The 21,244-nt window shown below is 40.2% G+C and overlaps 1 protein-coding gene across 4 annotated transcripts in view; it reads left to right on the top strand.

Annotated features, from left to right (window-relative positions):
- LOC104612200 (poly(ADP-ribose) glycohydrolase 1-like) overlaps positions 1 to 21,244 on the top strand; it is an 80,569-nt gene that overhangs the window by 32,690 nt on the left and 26,635 nt on the right. For all 4 annotated transcript variants that reach the window (XM_010279544.3, XM_010279543.3, XM_010279548.2 and 1 more), the window contains exon 7: positions 18,831 to 18,974. In XM_010279544.3, coding sequence (XP_010277846.1) covers positions 18,831 to 18,974 — 144 coding nt within the window. The remainder of the gene's footprint in view (positions 1 to 18,830; positions 18,975 to 21,244) is intronic.

The raw sequence follows: 21,244 nt of genomic DNA, 5'->3' as shown, positions 1-21,244 counted from the left end.
ACACTAGAACACACAAAAGAACGCCGAGAACGAGGATTATAACACTTATACCCTTTTTGAGTCCTGGAATAGCCAAGAAAGACACACTTAGTGGGTCTAGTATCTAACTTGTCCATTCTAGGCCCAAGATTATGAACGAAACACACGCATCCAAAAACTTTGGGAGTAAGGGGAAAAGGAGACAACGTGGGAAAAAGAATAGAGAAAGGGGACTGACCTTCAAGGATAGACATGGGCATGCGGTTAATAAGAAAGCAGGGTGTATGTACAACATCACTCCAAAAGGGTTTGGGGACATTCATCTAATGTAAGAGGGACCGAGTAGTTTCCAAAAGTTGACGGTTCTTTCTTTCAACCACCCCATTTTTGTCAGGGGTGTAGGTACATGAGATTTGATGGATAATGCCATGTTGTTCCAAATATTCTTGAAAGGGTGTGGAAAAATACTCGTGGCCATTATTAGAACGAAGAATTTTAATATGTACACCAAATTGATTGCGAATTTCAACATAAAATTTCTGGAAGATAGAAAACAATTCACTCTTTTCTTTCATAAGGTAAAGCCATGTCATCCTTGAATCATCAACAAAAATTACAAAGTACTTGTAACCATTATAAGACACTACTCTGTTTGACCCCAGATGTCCGAATGGACTAAAGAAAAAGGACTCGATGTACGACTATCAACTTTAGGACTAAAGGAGACACGATGATGTTTCCCAAACTGACACGACTCACGATTTAAATTAGAAAAACGACTCAACGACGGAACAAGTAACTGAAGAGCTCTAAGAGATGGATGACCAAGTCTGCAGTGCAACTGATGAGGGGAGAGAGATGACTGAAGAGTCGTTGCCGAACCACCTCCATCAAGATAATACAGTCCACCAGCTTCATGCCCTCCATCAATCTTCATCTTCGTCTTGAGATCTTGAAACACACGAGAGGAAGGGTAAAAAGTTATTGAGCAATTAAGAGACTTAGTCAATTTACTAACAAACATCAGGTTAAAGGGAAACTTAGGAACATATAACACTGAGGAGAGGGATAATGAGTCTGTGTCAACATTATCAACACCACGTATGGATGATGTAGAGCCATTTGCAAGAGTAACAGATTGGGAAGTGGAGGACGGAGAAATGGATGAAAACACACCTGGAGTTCCAGCCATATGATCGGAAGCTCTAGAATCTATAATCCAACGGGAAGGTGTGGATGCCAGACAAGCCGTACCTGTGTGTGCAAGGGTAGCCGTGTTCTGTTGAGATGTACCCTGAATGAACCGCTCATACTCATCCCGTGAAACTCACCATCTCCTTTCTGGAAGTATCTGTAGATGTAGTGGGGATCTGATCAGTAACTTGAGATTCTTGTCTTGAGCTACCACCATTTACTGCTGCATGATTTGCCCAGGTTGATGGTGGGCCATGTAGATCATAGCAAAAGTTGATAGTATGTCCCTCTAGACCACAATGAGTACATCTTCTCTGAGTATTACCACGTCCCCTACCACAGGCTCCCCCTGAGTCTCGTCCTCCAACACGACCACCACCATGACCACACATGGGTCCACCACCACTACCACGACCATGCTGACCTCTTCTACCACCACGACCTCCCCCTCTCGTAACTGCAAATGCAGACCTATCTGACATAGTGGAGGTCTCTGTGGGTCCAATTGAAATCCTCCGAAGACGAGCAAACACTTCCTCAAGAGAGGGAAGAGCAGATCCACCTAGTATCTGTGCCCTTACGGGTTCATACTCAGACTTCAGCTCTACTAAAAATCTGGTCACATCCAACTGCTCTCTCTGTTGTTGCTGAATTTTGACATCAGGTGTAAGAGGATGATAAACATTCAACTCATTTCATAAATTTCTCATACTGGTATAATAGTCCTCGAGACTGATTCCCTTGTTGCAGATTGAAGTACTCTTGGTACAGTTGGTAAATCCTAGTAGTGTTATCTTGTCCAGAATATAGTTTCCTTGCATGATCCCATACTTACTTGGTTGTATATAAAAACATGAAGTTCACACTAATTTTGGACTCCATGCTGTTCCATAGCCAAGTCATAATTTGAGCATCCTCCTGCTCCCATTCATCATATCCTGGAGAATCAATTGGGGGTTTATCTTCCCTCACATGTTTTACTTTCTTTTTGGCTTTTAGGAAAACTTCATCAGACTTAGCCCAAGGGACATAATTCTCACCATTCAGTTTTATTGAGGTCATCTGCACATTCAGATAATCAGAAGGCACCATCGCACTTGATTTGTATTCACTGCTGTCTCGCATGACTGCACAGGAAAACAACGGGAAGCTGTACAACTAAATTGTTACTCTACTGCCCTAATAAATCACCACACTCCACACGAATGACTGAACACCACTAGGGTTCCTAGTACCAGGTTTCAGCAACAACACTCACAACTATTCACCACTGTTTCAGCAACAATATTCACAACTGTTCACCACTTTTAGCAACAGCACTACTGTTTCCGTCTACTGTCAGCACTAGAAACCCTCACAACACACCTCACGAATAGGATATTCAGTTCTGCAACATATAAAAAAAACTTGCTACATACCACAACTTAGTTCGAAGATCATGTACCTGTTGAGTAGAGGGTACCAAGTCTGCACTGTCACCATCACAAAACCAGCCCTCTTCGAATTGTGAGTAGAGGGTTTTCTACCAACGACACAAAACCACAACAACTGCACTCATTGGAGTCGTGGAAATCCCCAGAAGGAGAAAACAACCAGTCCTTTTCTTTCTTTTTGGAAAACTCTCTAGGTATCAATGAGAATTCTGCAAAACCCTAGAAAGGAATGTGCAGAACAGAGAGAAAAGGAGACAACTGATCTGAACTGATTATCGTGGTTCTGATACCATGATAAAACTCAGACTAGATGTTCGTATAAGTTCAGATCAGAAGAAAGAGAAGGACAAGAGAGAGAGAGAAGGAGAAGAAGAAGAAGAAGAAGGAGAAAAGGCCACGGCCGAACTAGAGAGAAAAATTTAAATCCCTTTAGTTGGCCCTTCTTTTATTTATACTCTTCTAAGGTATACAAGAATTACCATTGTGCCCTGACTTAAGTGAAAGCCAAACCCTAGATATGTGAAGGATTATGTGGATGAAAGGGAGGAGGAAGATGAAGTCTGGGTAAACTGCCTTGATGGTGAAGAGGAGAATGAAGAAGACTCAGACGATGAGACATGCTTAGGGAGTGAAGGGGAAGAAGATTTACCTGATCAAGGAGGAGGAACGATGCACATACAGTCATTGTTCCATGAAGTGGAAAGTGGAGGGAAAGGAATCTCTATGGCGCCAACCATAAGGGTAGAGCTTGTGTTGGAGATGTACAACAAGGTGGCTAGGGAGGTTAACCGAAAGTCAAACGAAGAAATACCCGCACCAAATCAACTCTCTTAGCAGGACATTAGTAAGGAAATAATCACGGACCACCTAATACAAGATAGGAATTCATCAAAGAGGGATAAACAACAGGTCATGACAAGAAATTAGGGTGTTCAAAAGGAGACGAGTCTGCTTCCAACTTGGACTCAAACCAAGGGGATAGATGATCCTCACTTCTCTAGACTAGAAGAGCCACCAGAATGTATCTCTTTTGCTCGAACCCTCCTCAAAGATGTAACTCAGGTAACCTTGTCAATTCGGTTTTTGCTACTGATGTTTGCTCTGTGTCTGTTGTGCTAGATTCCTTCTCAATTCTAGAACTGAAGGCTCATGAGTGGAGGGCTTGGTGGCAGAGTTTGTAGGAAAACTTGGGTGTAAACTAAAGAATCCTAGTGATCTGAAAGTTTTTCTACAGAAGCAGGAGGAAGGTAAGGTGAGAAAGAGGAAATTAAGTGAAGTGGAGAGATTAAAGAGAGATTTGGAGGGTGACAAATCTTATGGAGGAAGTGGAAAAGAAGAAAAGGGTGTAAGTAGATTGTTACAGCAGGGGTCTCGGAAGTGTGATTTAAATGAAGATAACGAGCTGGAATATTTGGGGTATAGGAAGTGCAAGGAAAAGAGCACTTTTGAGAGAGGCCATTAGGAAGCTGAACCCAGATGTGTTGTTACTTTAGGTGACTAAACAGGCAAACTTTGATAGGAGCTGGGCAAAGAGTATCTGGAGGGAAAGGGGAATTAGTTGGGTAGTTTCACCATCCTAGGGGTCTTCTGGGGGCATAGTGACCATGTGGAAGAACGAGGTGCTAGAGGGAACTAAGAAGCTAATCGGTAATTCTTTAGTGTCCATGAAGTTTAAACAAATTGAGGTCGATTTTGTCTGGGTGCTTACCAATGTATATGGACCTAATGATTATTGGGAAAGGAGGAAGCGTTGGGAAGAATTGGGGGATGTTAAAGGTTTATGGGAGGGTCCTTGGTGTTTAGGAGGAGACTTTAATGTAATCAGGTTCACAAATGAAACCGACAACTCTAGGTAGAGGGTGACTACCAAAATGGGGAACTTTAATAATTTTGTGGATGATTTTGAACTCAAGGAAATCCCACTTGTGCATAGTAACTTCACATGGTCCAATCTCCAAGCTAACCCAATATGTTCTAAACAGGATATATTCTTGTTCTCACCATACTAGGAAGAGCATTGGGGAGGATTGATGTTGAGAGCACTCCCTAGGGTAATGGTGATTAGTAAGGAGTCGTTTAGGAGTGCTGGGCCATCTCTGTTTAGATTTAAAAATATGTGGTTAACTCATCTAGAGTTTTCTAAGAAAGCTAGGGAGTGATGGACGGAGAGTAACCCTAGAGCAGAGTGGAAAGGAATGAAGTTTCACAGGAAACTTCAATATTGAAAGAGAGAATTAAAGAGTGGAATGCAAGGTGCCAACCAGCGGGTTGGTAAGGTCTTTTGCTGGTCATAGCGGAGACTTGAGATTGAATCCCACTTGCACTTGGGTTGGGGGATGGGCTACCCCTGTTGTGCATCCCTTCAGAAGATATAAAAAAAAAATTAAAGAGTGGAACATGTTAGAGTTTGTGAAATAAGTGGAAACCTTGAGGAAAGAGACAGGGAACAGCGGGTGGAATTTAAAGAAGCAATTAGAGGATCTTCTACATAAAGAAGAGATTAGTTGGAGACAAAAATCCAGATGTAAATGGATTAGGGAGGGGGATAGGAATACAAAATTTTTTCATTCCTTAGCGAATGGGAGAAGGAAAGACTGTCTCTAAACTTGAAGTGTGTAGAGAACACTGATGTGGGCCCCACTGCAGTGGTCCCCACTGTGTTCGTAGGATAGCATGTGTAGTTATTTGTTTCAGTTATGGTAGTGTCAGTTTGTTAATTCAGTTGTTATTTATTTCAGCTTTTATTTACTTTATTTATTATGTAAGTACTAAGGGCAGATGTGTCCTTTCCATTGTGTACTAAACATAACCTATAAATAATAAGAAAGTGGCGGCGACAGATCTGTCAGAATCTGTTCCTCCTTTCAACCACTTGTGTTCTCCTGTTCCTCTTCTATTCTCTCTTCTTTCTCTCACTTTTTCTTCTATTTTGTAAACCTAAAGCCTATTAGGATTCAAGACTGATTACAGTCTTGATCTTCTACTTGGTATCAGAGCCTATCTAGGGCTTCTCATGTGTGTCTAGTCCAGCCGACCACATGAGGACTAGCTAGGGCTAGAAGCTTTGAAGAAGTATTCGGTGGCTGAATCTTGGAGATTACTAGGAGAGGTTCGCAGCAGTTGAAGACTTGCCGCGGCTTGCAGAGAGTTGGTAATCAGGAAGAAGCAGCGAAGGTTAGGGTTCAGGTAACCCTAGAAGACAGTAAACCGAAAGTACATAAGTAAGTTTTCTTATTGAGTTTTCAGAGACTGCAATCAGTTGAGATAGGTTGAACCTGTCTAGGAGGGGCCGAACTATGTTCCAGTTTGTTTCTAGGGTTTGACTTGCCGAACTGTGTTTAAGTTTGTTTCTAGGGTTTGACTGTTGGGCCGAACCCCCCCCCCCCTCTCAGAGGTGATTAGTTTTTAGGGTTTCATATTGCCCTACGATAAGTCCCACTTGTGCGGACTGTTTGGAGAGTGCAGCTGCACACTTATTTCAGACCTACAGTTGAAACCCTAATTTTGCTCTCGCAGTAGTGGGCCCCACAGGAGTGATTTCAGAAAATAGCATCTCAGATTGACAGGCTGCTTGGTACTGTGCATGCCGATTGATTTCAGATCAGATTTGAGTTGATTTCTTGCATATACTGTGATAGGCGATTGTTTTCAGATAAGATTTCGGATCAATTTTGTGTTGGTTTCAAATCAGATTTCAGACCTGCTTGTTTTACTCCGTTTTCTGGTATAGCAGTAGTGGCTCTAACAGTTTGTAGCCACTGATTCTCCATCCAAGATGGAGTTTAAGGGTCAGGGAGAAAGTAGTTTTGGAAACAACAGTTTTGGTGGTGTATCTGAAACCGGGTTTCAGATTACAACTATGAGATTTGATGGGTCAAATTACTTGGAGTGGGCTCAATCAGCCATGATGGCTATTGGAGGAAGGGGAAAACTGGGTTACCTCTTGGGAGATGTGAAAGAACCTTCCAAGGAGGACCCAACATACACCAAGTGGGTTCAAGAGAACTATTTGGTTATGGCATGGCTGTGTAATTCTATGCAGCCACATATCAGCCGCAATTTCTTGTGGGCAAAGACAGCCAAAGAGATATGGGATGTTGTGAAAGAAACCTATTCCCAACCCCTTAATGTTGCCAGAGCCTATGAACTGAAGTGTGAGGTGAACAACCTTAAACAAGGAGAGAAGCCAGTTTCTGTCTACTTCTCTACCTTGAAATCCTTGTGGCATGAGATTGACCATCTAGAGACCCTTGAGTGGGAGAGTCCCAAAGATGCACAGACTCACAGAAATCAAGTCGAGACGAATAGGGTATTTGAGTTTCTGGCTGGTTTGAATTCAGATTATGACATTGTGCGACAACAGATATTGACAAAAGATAGTGTGACCCTTTCTCAAGCATACTCCCTGGTGCATAGTGAAGAGACCAGGAGGAAAGTCATGATGCAGCCTCAGCCCTCTTTCCCAGCCTTGACAGCTATTAAACCTAAGCCAGGGGGTGACTCAGAAAGGGACCGGAAGAAGGAAGATAAACGGGATCTGGTATGTGAACATTGCAAGAAACCCAAGCACACAAAAGATACTTGTTGGAAGCTACATCCTCACTTGGTCCCAACAAAACTGAGAAATAAGAAGGGTAATGCTCATGTGGCCGTGAACACTGATTCAACATCCTCATCAGGCACATCCCTAGAGACTTTAGCTGTTGTTTGGGCTGCCCTCATACAGTTGGAAAAGGAAGTTGGGAGTTCAGCTCAGCCATCTCAGTCACCATCAGCTCCTGCCACATATGCATTTGCACATTCAGGTACTCGAGCCTCAGCTTACCATGCTTCAACTCCAGGTAATACTGACCACTGCTGGGTAATAGATTCAGGTGCATCTGACCATATGACTAGTTTGCCATCTTTGTTCACTTCTTATCACTTGTCCTCTGGCCGAGATAGAGTGTCCATTGCTGATGGCTCTCTTGTTCCCATTTTGGGCAAGGGGGACATCAAGCTATCGGATACTATCTCTTTACCAAACACATGAACTGTTCAGTAACCTTTTTCCCTGACCGATGTGTTTTTCAGGACTTGGAGACGAGGAAGGTGATTGGGACTGGCCGTGAGATGAACGAGATCTATATGCTTGGAGAGAGTTCTCGTCGGGAGGAGTCAGTGGATAAGAAGTCTTTTGTTTCCCAGTCTGTGAGTTCGGTTATGCTTTGGCATAACCGATTAGGTCATTTGTCTTTTAAGTCTTTGAAAAGTCTGTTTCCTGCTTTATTTGAGTCTGTTGAGTTATCAAAGTTGAGGTGTGAGAGTTGTGAGTTTGCCAAACATTGTAGAACCTCTTATTCTTTAAGTAATAAAAGGAGTAATTCCTATTTTGATATTGTGCATACTGATGTTTGGGGGCCGTATCATATCTCTTCGATGGGTGGGTACAGATATTTTCTACTGTTTGTTGATGACCATACCCGGTTTTCTTGGGTCTATCTTATGTGCTCTCGGGATGAGGTTCCTGCTCTGACCCAAAACTTCCATCAGATGGTTCTCACTTAGTTTGGGACCAAAATCAAAGTCCTTAGATCTGATAATGCAAAGAAATACTTTGCTCAACCATTGACCTCCTACCTTCTTAGCCATGGAGTTATTCACCAGAGCACTTGCCCTTATACACCACAGCAGAACGGCGTTGCTGAAAGGAAGAATAGGCATATCTTGGAGGTGGCTAGAAGCATTATGTTTACCTCCAATGTACCTATTCGCTTCTGGGGTGATGCTATCCTCACGGCAGTTTATCTCATTAATCGAGTTCCTTCCCGGGTTCTTGATATGAGAACCCCCTTTTCTCTTCTATACCCAGACGAGGAGTTGTTCATTGTTCCCCTTAAAACCTTTGGTTGTACCTGTTTCGTTCAGCTTCTCGGGCCTCATCATTCCAAGTTTGAACCTAAGGCCTCCAAATGCATTTTCCTTGGTTATGCACAAACTCAAAAGGGTTATTGCTGCTATGATCCGGTTTCAGGGAAACGGTTTGTCTCCATGGATGTCACCTTCTTTGAGGAGACACCCTATTATCCTAGGGTTTCTCCTCAGGGGGAGAGCAGTGAGAGTGGAAGGGCTGTTTTGAGTTTCTTTCCTCAGGGGGAGAGCAGTGAGAGTGGAAGTGGGGCTGTTTTGAGTGGGGCTGTTCCCTTTACCTATTCCACTGGATGATGAAGGCTGTAGTTGTGAGGGTGGTCAGAGGGAGCCGGAGTTGAGAGTCTATCACAGGCGATGCAGGCAGGTTGATCCCAGTCATCGGCAGTCCTGGCCAGCTCCAGTTCCTTCTGCGGCTCCAGATCCAGAGGGAGATCAAGGTCATCCACACTGTTGCTACTTCCTCTCTTGTGGATGACCTTGATCTCCCTATTGCCATTCGCAAAGGGAAACGACATTGCACCACTTCTACAGCTCACAACATCTCACAGTTCTTATCCTATGATCGTCTGTCTCCATCTTACCGGTCCTATCTTACTTCCATTGCCGATGTCCCTATTCCAAGAACAGTGCAAGAAGCCTTATCAGTTCCAGAATGGAAAGGTGCAATGCAAGTTGAAATGGATGCCCTGTTGAAGAATAATACTTGGGCACTGGTTGACCCACCAAAAGGAAAGAAACCGGTGGGATGCAGATGGGTGTTCACTGTGAAGCATAATGCTGATGGCTCTATTGAAAGGTACAAAGCCCGACTGGTTGCAAAGGAGTTCACTTAGACTTATGGTATAGACTACTTGGAAACCTTTGCCCCAGTAGCCAAGATGACCACCATCCGAGTTCTGTTATCCCTTGCAGCAAATCATTCTTGGCCCCTGTTTCAGATGGATGTTAAAAATGCCTTTCTGAATGGAGACTTACAGGAAGAGGTTTACATGCAGTTGTCTCCTGGATTCTATGATACTGAGATAGGTAAGAAGGTTTGCCGACTAAACAAGGCATTGTATGGTTTGAAGCAGTCACCTAGAGCCTGGTTTGATAAGTTCAGATTAGCCCTTGGAAAGTTTGGTTATGTACAGGCTCAGTCAGATCATACACTATTCATCAAGAGGGTGGAGTCCTCTCTGACACTACTTGCAGTATATGTTGATGATATTGTGGTGACAGGAAATGACAATCATGAGATTGAGTCCCTCAAACAACTTCTTCATCAAGAGTTTGAGGTGAAAGATCTTGGTGCACTACGATACTTTTTGGGTATTGAGGTTGCTAGATCCAAGCAGGGGATTTTTATCTCTCAGAGAAAATATGTTCTAGATCTGTTGGCGGAAACTGGAAAGTTGGGGGGTTAAGCCGGCTGATACACCCATCGAACAAAATCACAAGATTAGTGCAGAGGGCGGGGAGCCTCTTGAAGACAAAGTTATGTTCCAACGGTTGGTTGGAAAGCTCCTATATCTCTGCCTCACTTGGCCGGATATCAGCTATGCAGTTAGTGTTGTTAGCCAGTACATGCACTCCCCTAGAACTTCTCATCTTCTTGCGGCAGAGAGAATATTAGCATACTTGAAGAGATGCCCGGGTAGAGGTATACTGCTCAAGAACAATAATCACATGAGGGTGGAAGTCTATACAGATGCCGATTGGGCTGGGAGTGTTGATGACAGAAGGTCTACCTCTGGATATTGTGCCCTTGTGGGAGGTAACCTTGTCTCTTGGAGGAGTAAGAAGTAGAGTGTTGTTTCCCGCTCCAGTGCTGAAGCGGAATACAGGTCAATGGCTAATGGAGTGGCTGAAATCTTATGGCTGAGGTCACTACTTGAAGAGTTGGGTATTGACTATGAAAAGCCCTTAATGCTGTATTGTGATAATCAGACAGCTATTAATATAGCCTACAACCCAGTGCAGCATGACAGAACTAAACACATCGAAGTTGATCGACATTTTATGCGAGAAAGGGTCACATCACAAGAAGTGTGTCTTCCGTACATCACATCTAATATGCAGCTCGCAGATATCCTCACCAAGGCTGTACCAAGGAAGAAGTTAGAGACAGACCTGTCCAAGTTGGGAATGATAGATATCTACTCCCAACTTGAGGGGGAGTGTAGAGAACACTGATGTGGGCCCCACTGCAGTGGTCCCCACTGTGTTTGTAGGATAGCATGTGTAGTTATTTGTTTCAGTTATAGTAGTGTCAGTTTGTTAATTCAGTTGTTATTTATTTCAGCTTTTATTTACTTTATTTATTATGTAAGTACTAAGGGCAGATGTGTCCTTTCCATTGTGTACTAAACATAACCTATAAATAATAAGAAAGTGGCGGCGACAGATCTGTCAGAATCTGTTCCTCCTTTCAACCACTTGTGTTCTCCTGTTCCTCTTCTATTCTCTCTTCTTTCTCTCACTTTTTCTTCTATTTTGTAAACCTAAAACCTATTAGGATTCAAGACTGATTACAGTCTTGATCTTCTACTAAGTGGAGGGCTCTACCATTTCTTTTCTTTTGATAGGAAACGGTAACTTTCATTAGATAAAACCAGAAGAGCAACTGTCACCTTCTAAAGTAAAAGGTGACCTGAATAACAAATAACTTACAACACTGCACAAAACAAAACCTCCCGATTCACCCCTTGTTTTGCTAGGTTGTCAGCTAAAGCATTTGCTTATCTCTTAGACCAATACACTTGTGCACCCAGCTCCCTTGTGAGGCTCAATGATTCCCTTACATGTTGTCTAAGGGACCATGTTCCCAAACTATTTGATTACAGCCAACCTACTACTAATTTTGAATCCCCCTCCACTTCTAATTGTTGAAAACCCAATTGCTTGGCCCTTCTGAGCCCCTGGAGGAGAGCCAATACTTCAGTTCTAAGCGAATCCCCCAAACCTATTGGACCGGAATACATAGCTAGGATTTTTCCTTCAGCATCTCTAAACACACCCCCTACTCCAGAAGGTCCAGGGCTCCCAAGAGAGCTGCCATCATTGTTCAGTTTGACATTATGCTGCAAAGAAGGGGACCAAACTGCTTTTGCAAAATGAAACAACAGGGGCTTTTGCAAACCATTTCAGACCAATCTTGAGGAGAACATTGAATGAGAGAGTGTGGATTGAAGGCTTTGAGTGGCCGAGGTTAGATTTCGAGACTAGGGAGTGGTTAGAAAGAAAGTTTGATCTAGAAGAAGTTAAAGAGGTAGTTTTTTCTATGGACCATTCAAAAGCACTGGGTCCAAATGGATTCACATTGGCCTTTTATCAAGATTGTTGGGAGGTTTTGGAAGAGGACATTATGGGAGTCTTTGATGAATTTTATATAAGGGGAATAATTAATCTAGGCTTGAACTCTATCTTTGTGACTTTGGTTCCAAAGAAGATAGATACTATCCACCCGAGAGATTTAAGACTGATTAGCCTAGTCAATAGTTTATATAAGATCATAGCAAAAGTGCTGGCTCATAGGATTGGTAAAGCCCTACCTTCTATCATTGTACTGAGTCAAGGAGTCTTTGTGGAGGGGAGACATATTATTGATCAAATCCTAATAGCAACTGAAAGTGTGGAGGACTTCAAAAAATCTGGTAAGAAAGGAGTGATGTGTAAACTTGACTTGGGAAAAGCTTATGATATGGTGGATTGATCATTCTTACATCAGGTGATGGTGAATTTTGGGTTTGGAGACAGATGGTGTAAGTGGGTGATGGGATGCCTTAGAACTTGTCGTCACTCATCTTGGTAAATGGGATAGTGGTTGATTTCTTCCTGGATTTGAGGGGGATAAGGCAAGGAGACACTCTTTCTCCGTTTTTGATCACATTGATAGCAGACGTTTTGGGAAGATTAGTCACTAGAGCAGACTCTAGGAATTTAATGAGAGGGTGGAGAGTGGGTAGGGACAGGGTACCACTGACTCACTTGCAATTTGCGGATGATACAATGCTTTTTTATGAGGGTGGAGATCTTAGTTGGCTAAGAAATTTGAACCTGACTATACAACTCTTTGAGCAAATATCAGAATTTAAAGGTGAATTTTGAAAAAGCTGTGTAGTAGGTATGAACTTAGAGGAGAGGGAGGTGGTTGAATGTGTAGACATCTTAGGTTGTGAAGTTTCCATTTGGCCTTTGAAGTATCTTGGATTTCCCCTTGGGGATAACCCTCTTAAGGCAAAATTTGTGGGGCCTGGCGGTAGAGAGATTTGAAAAGCCACTAGCTTCTTGGAAGAGAGATTATTTGTCTCTTGGGGGATGAGTCACTTTGATGAAGTCCCCATTAGCTAATCCGTTGATATACTTTATGCCAATTTTTAAAGTGCTAGAAGAGATTTCTAGGATATTGGAGAAGTTAATGAGAGATTTTCTGTGGGACTAGGAGAGGAGAGGAATGACCATAGGGTTAGGTGGGAATTGGTAAGTAGAAGCAAGGAGTGTGGAGGTCTAGGCCTAGGGAATATTCAGAAAAGGAATGTGGCGTTATTGGGAAAGTGGCTATGGAGGTTTCCCTTAGAAAAGGAGAAGTTGTGGGCAAAGATTGTGACAAGTATTTATGGGCTTGCTGGTAATGGCTGGGAGGCTGGAATGTTGGTTAGGACTACAAGAGCTTATCCTTGGAAAGCTATCCATGCCTCTCTGCCTCTCTTTCTGCCCTGATCAGGTACAATCTCCATTATAGCAACCGTATTAAATTTTGGGAACAATTCCCTCTTGAAGGATCAATTCTCATCCTTGTTTGGACTTTGTCAGCCTTTGGGGTCTTTTCTTGTGCATCCTATTTCAAAGGTTTAATTCAATCATCTAATCCTCCAGGGCAGACTTTTCCAGTTAAGGAAGTCTGGTGTAAACCTATTCCACCAAGGGTTGGGAGTTTTTGTTGGGAAGCATTCTTGGAAAGATTCAATACTTGTGATTTGCTTAAGAAAAAGAGACCTAATTGTTATCTATCTCCTCACTGGTGTTTTCTCTGCATGTCTATGGGTGAGACTAGTTACCACTTATTGATTTCCTGCTCTTTTACTAATTATATTTGGGAGTGGTGTTTTTTTTTTTCTGTTTAGGTGTAGGTGGTCTTCCCTGTTGGATGTACAAAGCCTTTTTCCGCCTACTTTGTTTAGTTGGCCAAAGAAAAGAGGAAGAGTAATGTGGAGATGTATAAGGGTTGCCGTATGTTGGACTTAATGGGAGGAAAGGAACAGAAGAATTTTTTCAGATAGAGAAAGAAGTCCACAAGATCTTTTGGAAGTGATCCTCCTTAGTGTGGTACAGTGTCCGAAAGTCTTTGAACCTGTTTAAAGACTTTACAGCGGTGGATTTGGTCAGAAATTGGAAGGAAATTGCAAGTTCATCTCCAGCTAAGGACACCTCCCTATCTTCTTGGACTCCTCCCATTGGTTTCTTCAAATTAAACTTTGATGGAAGTAGCATTGGAAATCCAGGTCCTTTAGGTATTAGGGGTGTTGTAAGAAATGAGGAGGGTAGGGTATTAGCTATGTTTTCGGGGACAATTCTAGTGGGTGATGCTCTTCGGGCTGAGATCTCAGCTGTCTTAGAAGGAACTCAAAGGGCTAATTAGCCGAACATCACTAAATTGGTTATAGAGGGGGATTCTAAATTGGTAGTGGGCTGGCTAAAAGAAGATAATGCTAGCTTTTGGAACCATAGCAATGAGAAGAGGAAATTTAAGTGGCTGACTAAGGATACTAAGTCAAACTGAATTGAGTAAAAAGAAGTGCTAACTCCTTTGCTGATGGGCTAGCCAAACAAGGGGTGACTAGAGACTCTAGGTTTTGGGCTCACTTGTAATCTTGTTTTAATTGTTTTTCTGTTTGTCTAAAGGTTGGAGAGTTAAGAGATTTTATTTCCTTTCTCCTGTATTTAATTCTTTTTATTAATGAAAGTTACAAGTGAAGGTAAGGATGAAACAAGGGAGTTAAACAAAGACTTACAAGTGAAGGTCCTAACCCATATGAGGGTCCACACCCTACTATCAACGCCCCCCTCCCCAAGAACCACAAGATTTAGCAAGGTAAGCAAAGCAGACACAAAGGGGATTTCACTCTCTAAGGTTCCTAGTGAGGGCCAAATTCCGATTTAAACCAGAAGGAGGAGGGGGGCAAATGAACTCAAACATAGGTTTACCCTTGAGATTGGAAAGAACATAAAAGTAGCTCTGTGAAGACAACCAACATCCCATCCATTACTTGACAGCCCATGAATACTTGCTAGCACTTTGTGCCAAAGCCTTTCACTTTCCAATGGGAATCTCCATAGCCATTTGCTCAACAAAGAGAAAAAAAATTCATTCTAATATTCCCAATTCCCAACCCCCCTTTCGCCTTTAGCTTCATCACCTTCTCCTAACTCAGAAAATGGTCTTTCTTGCCTTGCCTGTGTTGCCACAAAAAAATCTCTCCTAATCTTTTCCAATTTTCTCACAACAATTTGGGGCATTCTAAAATCCAACATATAGTAGATAGGAAGATTAGCTAAGGTAGATTTGATCAAAGTTATTCTCCCACCTAGTGTTTTAAAAGCGCAAGGTGCAGGGGTCAATTTGTGCTTGAGGTGCAAGGCACAAGGTGAGGTGCGTGCCTTTTTGAAGCAAGGCGTAAAAATAAAAAAAAGCTAAAAGTTCAAAAAACTATCAGAAAAATAAAAAATTCTAAAGCATATTCAAATAAGATATTAAACATAATATTAATAAAAAATACATAAACATAACATGTAAAGCATATTCAAATGTGAATTTAAAAATAAAAATCAAACATATAAAAAAACATTTTCAGGAATGTAAAACCCACAATCTCTTTTTTCCTCAATTGCATTACTTAAATTAGCTAATGTGATGTAAAACATATTAAATTCCTGATTCTACGAGCCGCCTTTGTGCCACTCCCCTCGAGGCAAGACCAAACAAGTCCATGTTAGGGTCCTAACCTATTTGGTAATGTTGTTCGTTCATCTATCCTACTAAAATATCTTCTTAAAAAGCAATTAAAATTATAAAATCATTATTTTTTGTGTGAGAGCTAAGAATTTAGGACCCTAACATGGACTTGTTTGGGCTTGCCTCGAGGGGCGTTGCACGGGGGTCCAGGGGCGGAGGCCATAACCCAGCCGCTAGGTTCAGAAAAAGCAAAAAAGCGACAAACTTTCACAAGGCACACATCTGGGCTGAGGCGCAAGGTGCATTGGGCACACACCTGGGCTGAGGCGCAAGGTGCATTGGGCACACACCTAGGCACACCGGTCGTGCACATTTTGAAAGGACTGAGCCTAGGACCTGGGGGAGGTGCCTACCCTAAAATGCGCCTCGCCTGTGAGCTTAGGCGCGCCTTTTAAATCACTGCTCCCACCTAGAGAAATGCAATTTCTCTTCCACCCAACTAATCTCTTCTCAAACCTTTCCATTACTGGAGTCCAAAACATCAAAGAATTAGGGTTGTCACCAAGGGGTAACCCTAGATACTTGATCGGCCAGTTTCCTTTCTCACACCCGAAATAGCCTACCAAATCCCCCAAAACATCTTCCTGTACATTAATGCCAACCAATAAACTTTTACCCCAGTTAATCTTCAAATTGGAGGCCCTCTCAAAGAGATTCACTACCAACTTCAAATTCTCCACCCCCACTCTAAGTCCCCATCACAAAAAAACTAAGATACCATCCACAAATTATAGATGACTTACCTGAAATCCATTCCTCCAAACTGACCAGCCATTAATCAATGGCATACCATTAGCTCTAGAGATCAACTTACTAAGAACCTCAGCTACCAAAGTAAACAGGAAGGGTGAAAGTGGATCACCTTGTCAAAGACCTCGAAACCCTTTGAAAAAAGCAACCACCGAGCCATTGACAAGAATTGAGTAGTGGCTAGATTGTAAGCAACCTCTAGTCCATTTACACCACAGCTCCCCAAAGGCACAACTTATCATGGTATTAAGAACTCGCAATCCACAAGATCATAGGCTTTCTCCACTTCTAGTTTAACCACTACTCCTTTCTTCTCTAATCTCTTTTGGGCCTCAATGTACTCATTAGCAATTAAAATTTGATCCACAGTTTGCCTATCTTGAACAAAAGCCCCTGGAACTTAGAGATAGGGGGGGGGGTGACCTTCTTCACTCTAAGAGACATTACCTTAGCAATTATCTTGTAATTGCTCGTAACTAGACTGATAGGTCAGAAATCCTTAGGGTGAGCAGCACCAATTTTCTTAGGGACGAAAGCTATGAAAGTGGAATTCATTCCCGGGATTACATTGCCCCATATTTCCTTAGTTGAATCCATCCATAAATAATGCTGACTAAAGTGAGGTTTAATAGACTTCACCAACCACTCAATAACAGTGTAATTCTCCCACATCCATTTTTCATAAGTAGGATTAGTGTTGCATAGACTTCACCAACCACCCAATAACAATGTAATTGTCCCACATCCTTTTTTCATAAGTAGGATTAGTCTCCTGTGGCTTCTTCTTATTGCTTGTGAGATAGTTCAACTTTCCTCTACTACAAACATGTATTCTTACTGATTGTGACCAAGCCAGATAGTTGGCCGCATCTAACTTAATTGTAGTCATAGCACTCAACAGATTACAAATCCTATTGGACCAACCTCGGACTCTGTGATTTTCTTTGTCTCTACTTAAAATTGTTTCATTGATCTAAAACTTCAGTAAATAGTACTCTGTTGTCAAACGAAGATGAACAAAACACAAAGCACTGACCTTCAATCAATCAAAAGGCTAGTTCTAGGGTTTCACACAACCCTGCAACCTAGGAAAAAAGGGAAAACTGCTGCCACTCCTACCAGAGGATTTGGAAACCATTCCAATAGGATCGATCTCAATCTAATCCCAAATAAGATCTACCAAGTCTTGAGCACTAGCCTAAAACAGTCCCCGTGACCCTTTTCCTGGTTCCTTCTCTAGTTGGCTAGGGTTTTAGGGTTCTTGGGCAGAATCTCCAAGTATCTTCTTGGGCTTCCAAATCTGACTGTAAAGTCTCCAAAACCCTCTACCAACTAGGCTACAGCAAGCATAAGCATTCAGCAATATAACTCTCCTTTCACTCTTCAATTAAATCAAAAAAGGAAGAAAAAGAATGGAGGTGCTGTGATGCCAATAAAAAAAATAAAAACAACAATAAAAGGGTGCATTTAGTTAAGGGAAATATTACAGAAAGTAAAGAGGAAGTTCAGAGCCATAGGAAGAAGAAGGTTTTAGAGAAGGGAGGAGAAGAGTGAATCGTATCTCTCTCCAATCCCCTAGTTGACACTTTTATTAAATTAAATAATAATGAATGGGGAATTACACAGATGCCCTTAATGGGGCTGCAACTCAATAAAAATAAAATAAACGGAGTTAACAGGCCCATATGTGAAGGCCAACTAACACAAATAAAAGACAGACTAGGAACTACTTGTCGGCCCATCATCTCTACAGAGTAACAGATTTCAGCCTCTTCATAAACCATTACTGATGTCATACATGAATCTTCAGTAGTCAATTCTTTAGACTTGATTTATCAAAAAAAAAAAAAAATTCTTTAGACTTGTAAACAGAAGTTTCACCCTTTGGTTTGTTATCCATGGCCCCTTCCAGAGTTCCCTGATATGGTCCAGTTCAGTTAAGAATGTTGGGGCATGCCCTGAAAAAGCTTAATTATGATTTTGATATAGTACCTTAAGCATTATGCCATTATCATCTAAGGTCTTACCTGTACCTTTAAAAACATTAAAAGGTAAATCTCTTTATGTTTTTTAATAGGTAATAGAAAGAAAATTTAATAAATACAGACTTTAATTACATCTATATTCATCACATGTTTTTCTTTCATTTCCTACACATGGTACAATGGTATTGCTTTCTTTGTTTGTGATATTTAGGATTCATTTCATTTAACTATTAGCCCATCTCTGGCATCAAATTTGATCTGGTCTATTATTGGGGTTCAGGGTTATGTGCCTTGTGATAATTATTTCCCTTTGCACTGTGTTTTATAATAAATAACCTTAAATTCATGTAGGATAAAAACCAACCTCCATAATGTTTTGAAGTTTTGTGCTATAAAGCCTGAAGCTAAAGTTCTTATTTGTAGTGATATGAGACTGCTGTAGTTCTCAAATGCAAATTTTGGTTTGTTTATTTATTTGTTATGTGGTAGTTCTGTTCTACTTTATCAACAGCTAGACAATTATCATTTTGGACTATGCAATTTGTACACGATAGTTGCTTATGTGATTATCCTTGATGTGTCTAGGTATGCCTCGTCCTTCCGTTTTTCTGGTGACTATCAGGATAGAAAGCCAACAGATCTCATGGGTAGACGAAAAACGAGGATCATTGCCATAGATGCATTATGCAATCCAAAATTGAGACAGTACAGACTTGAATTCCTCCTTAGGTATGTTAGGATGGTGATCTTAATCTTATAACTTCTGAAACTGTTATCTACATCAACAAAAAAGGAAAGAAAAGAAAATTGCCATATTAGCAAAAAAAAAAAAAAGAAAAGAAAAAACTGCAAGATGTTTTCGAAGTGTTTTTTTTCTCCTTTTGTTATTAGAAGCAAAAAGTAAATGGTTTGACAAACAAATTTTATGAGCTGCAAGCCATTTTGTACAGATTCTTTAGAGGGTATGGTTTTTATGTACCCCCCCCCCCTCATAGATTCTTTTACTATCATGAATAAAATCTAACGATGGCCACCCCTCCACTGGGAGTAAATTTTGGGTTGGAAAAGAAAAAGAAACAAATTTTTGGATTTCAAATTATTTTTGGTTTATGAGACATGATATCAAATCACTGATGAAAACTTGTTCTTTAAAACAAAATTTCATGAAATGCTTTTTTGGTTCAGTTTTTTTCTTCTTTTTCCTTTCTTTCTTTTTTTTTTTTTTTTTTTTGAGAGAAAGGCAAAGTATTGTGTTCATTCAGAGTAAGTAAGCATGTACATGTATGATCATCGTACAGAAATCAACTATACAAAGTATGTTCATTCTTCACCTGTCCTGCCTGAATTACAAAAAAGAATATCTACATATATAGTGGCAGGGTCAAAATAGCTTTGATAGGAAATGTTACTAAATTGATCTGTTGCTGCCAGCTGTTAATGGATGGAACCCATTATCTGCTTGATTAATTTCATCCACTGAACAACTTTGGTTCCTCTTCTTCCATATACACCATGATACTGTAGCAGGAATAGTGATCCTAAGTTTTCTTCCCTTTTCATTTAGTCCTTTCGGTTTCAGGAGCACAAGTGGTCTGAGAACCTTTCTGGCAAACACCAAGGAAGATTCAAGGTTTAAAATGTCAATGTTGATGGAAATGTCGCTTACCAAAATATAGGATATATGTCAGAAATGTCGAGGGGAAATATTGTAAAAATTAGAGACATTGTAGAAATATTATGAAATATGTGGAAATATGCAAAGATATTTTGTAAAATGATAAAAGAAGCTTTAATACATATTTCTAGACTATTATCTTATTCCCAACCATTATATAAAGCTAAGAAACTAAGATCAATAACAAATTAGTAAATGACGATTTACTGATTTATTATGCATTTTGATGTTTTTACAAGGTTATCTGATATTTTCTTTTCTTATTTTTAATTCTGATTTATTATAAATTCTAATGTATTTATTTCACACTAGTAAATAGAAATACATTTATTCTGATTTTTTAAATATTAAAGTTATAATGCATTATGTTTTATTATAAATTTAATAAACTGATTCTCATTTTTGTAGTATTAAGATTATGATAAATTCTGATTTCTTATAAAACTTAATGAATTTAATATGATTTTTAATACTAAATTTATAATAAATTATGATTTAGTATAAAATTTATTAAATTTATTCTGATTTTTTATATTAAATGTAGAATATGGTTTATTATAAAATTTAATAAACATTTTCTGATTTTAATAAATATTTAAAAAATACTAACTAGTTTTATTACTTGAAAAATATTTTATGTTTTATATTATAAAGTAATTAATTTATTCTTTTGTTTTATATTTTATGTTTTTATATTTTGTTTTTTGAAATATTAAATAGAAATCATTAATGGAATAATCTATATTAATATACTGTATTATATTATTATAATATACTAATATATTATATTTTTAATGTACATTAGTCGACATCCTGTCGACATAATAGGAAAAACTGTATTTTTTTGGTTATTTGGACCGATTTGGTCGACATTTCCGAAATATAGGAAATGTCGACCGACATAATGTAATTTTTATATTACCATCCATTTTCATGTCGGTGAGCCTCGACATCGACATATGTCAGGCGACATTTGCGACATTTGGCGACATTTGAAACCATGGGAAGATTAACAAATTACAGAAATATGAGTAGATCTGAATCACCACTGTAAATTGCAAGAATAGATGATTGGAAGTTTCTCTATCTCTCCCACAGAGTACACAAGTTTCTGATGGTATATATATTATTCTCATCAATTTGTCTCTTGGTGAGGCATATCAAGCACCATCAACCACAATGGGAAAGCCACTTTGGAGGGAATATGAGATAACCAAACTTGGAGAAGCCTGATTTTTTTTTTTTGAAGAACAAGAGTAAAGATTTTATTAAAACGAAAAACAGATACAAGCTGTTCAGGTGTCAAGATGACACCCTAAATCAA

The sequence above is a fragment of the Nelumbo nucifera genome, chromosome 1 (genome assembly GCF_055504915.1).
Source record: "Nelumbo nucifera cultivar China Antique chromosome 1, China Antique-T2T, whole genome shotgun sequence".
NCBI lineage: Eukaryota > Viridiplantae > Streptophyta > Magnoliopsida > Proteales > Nelumbonaceae > Nelumbo > Nelumbo nucifera.
This window is presented reverse-complemented; position numbering and strand designations above follow the sequence as displayed.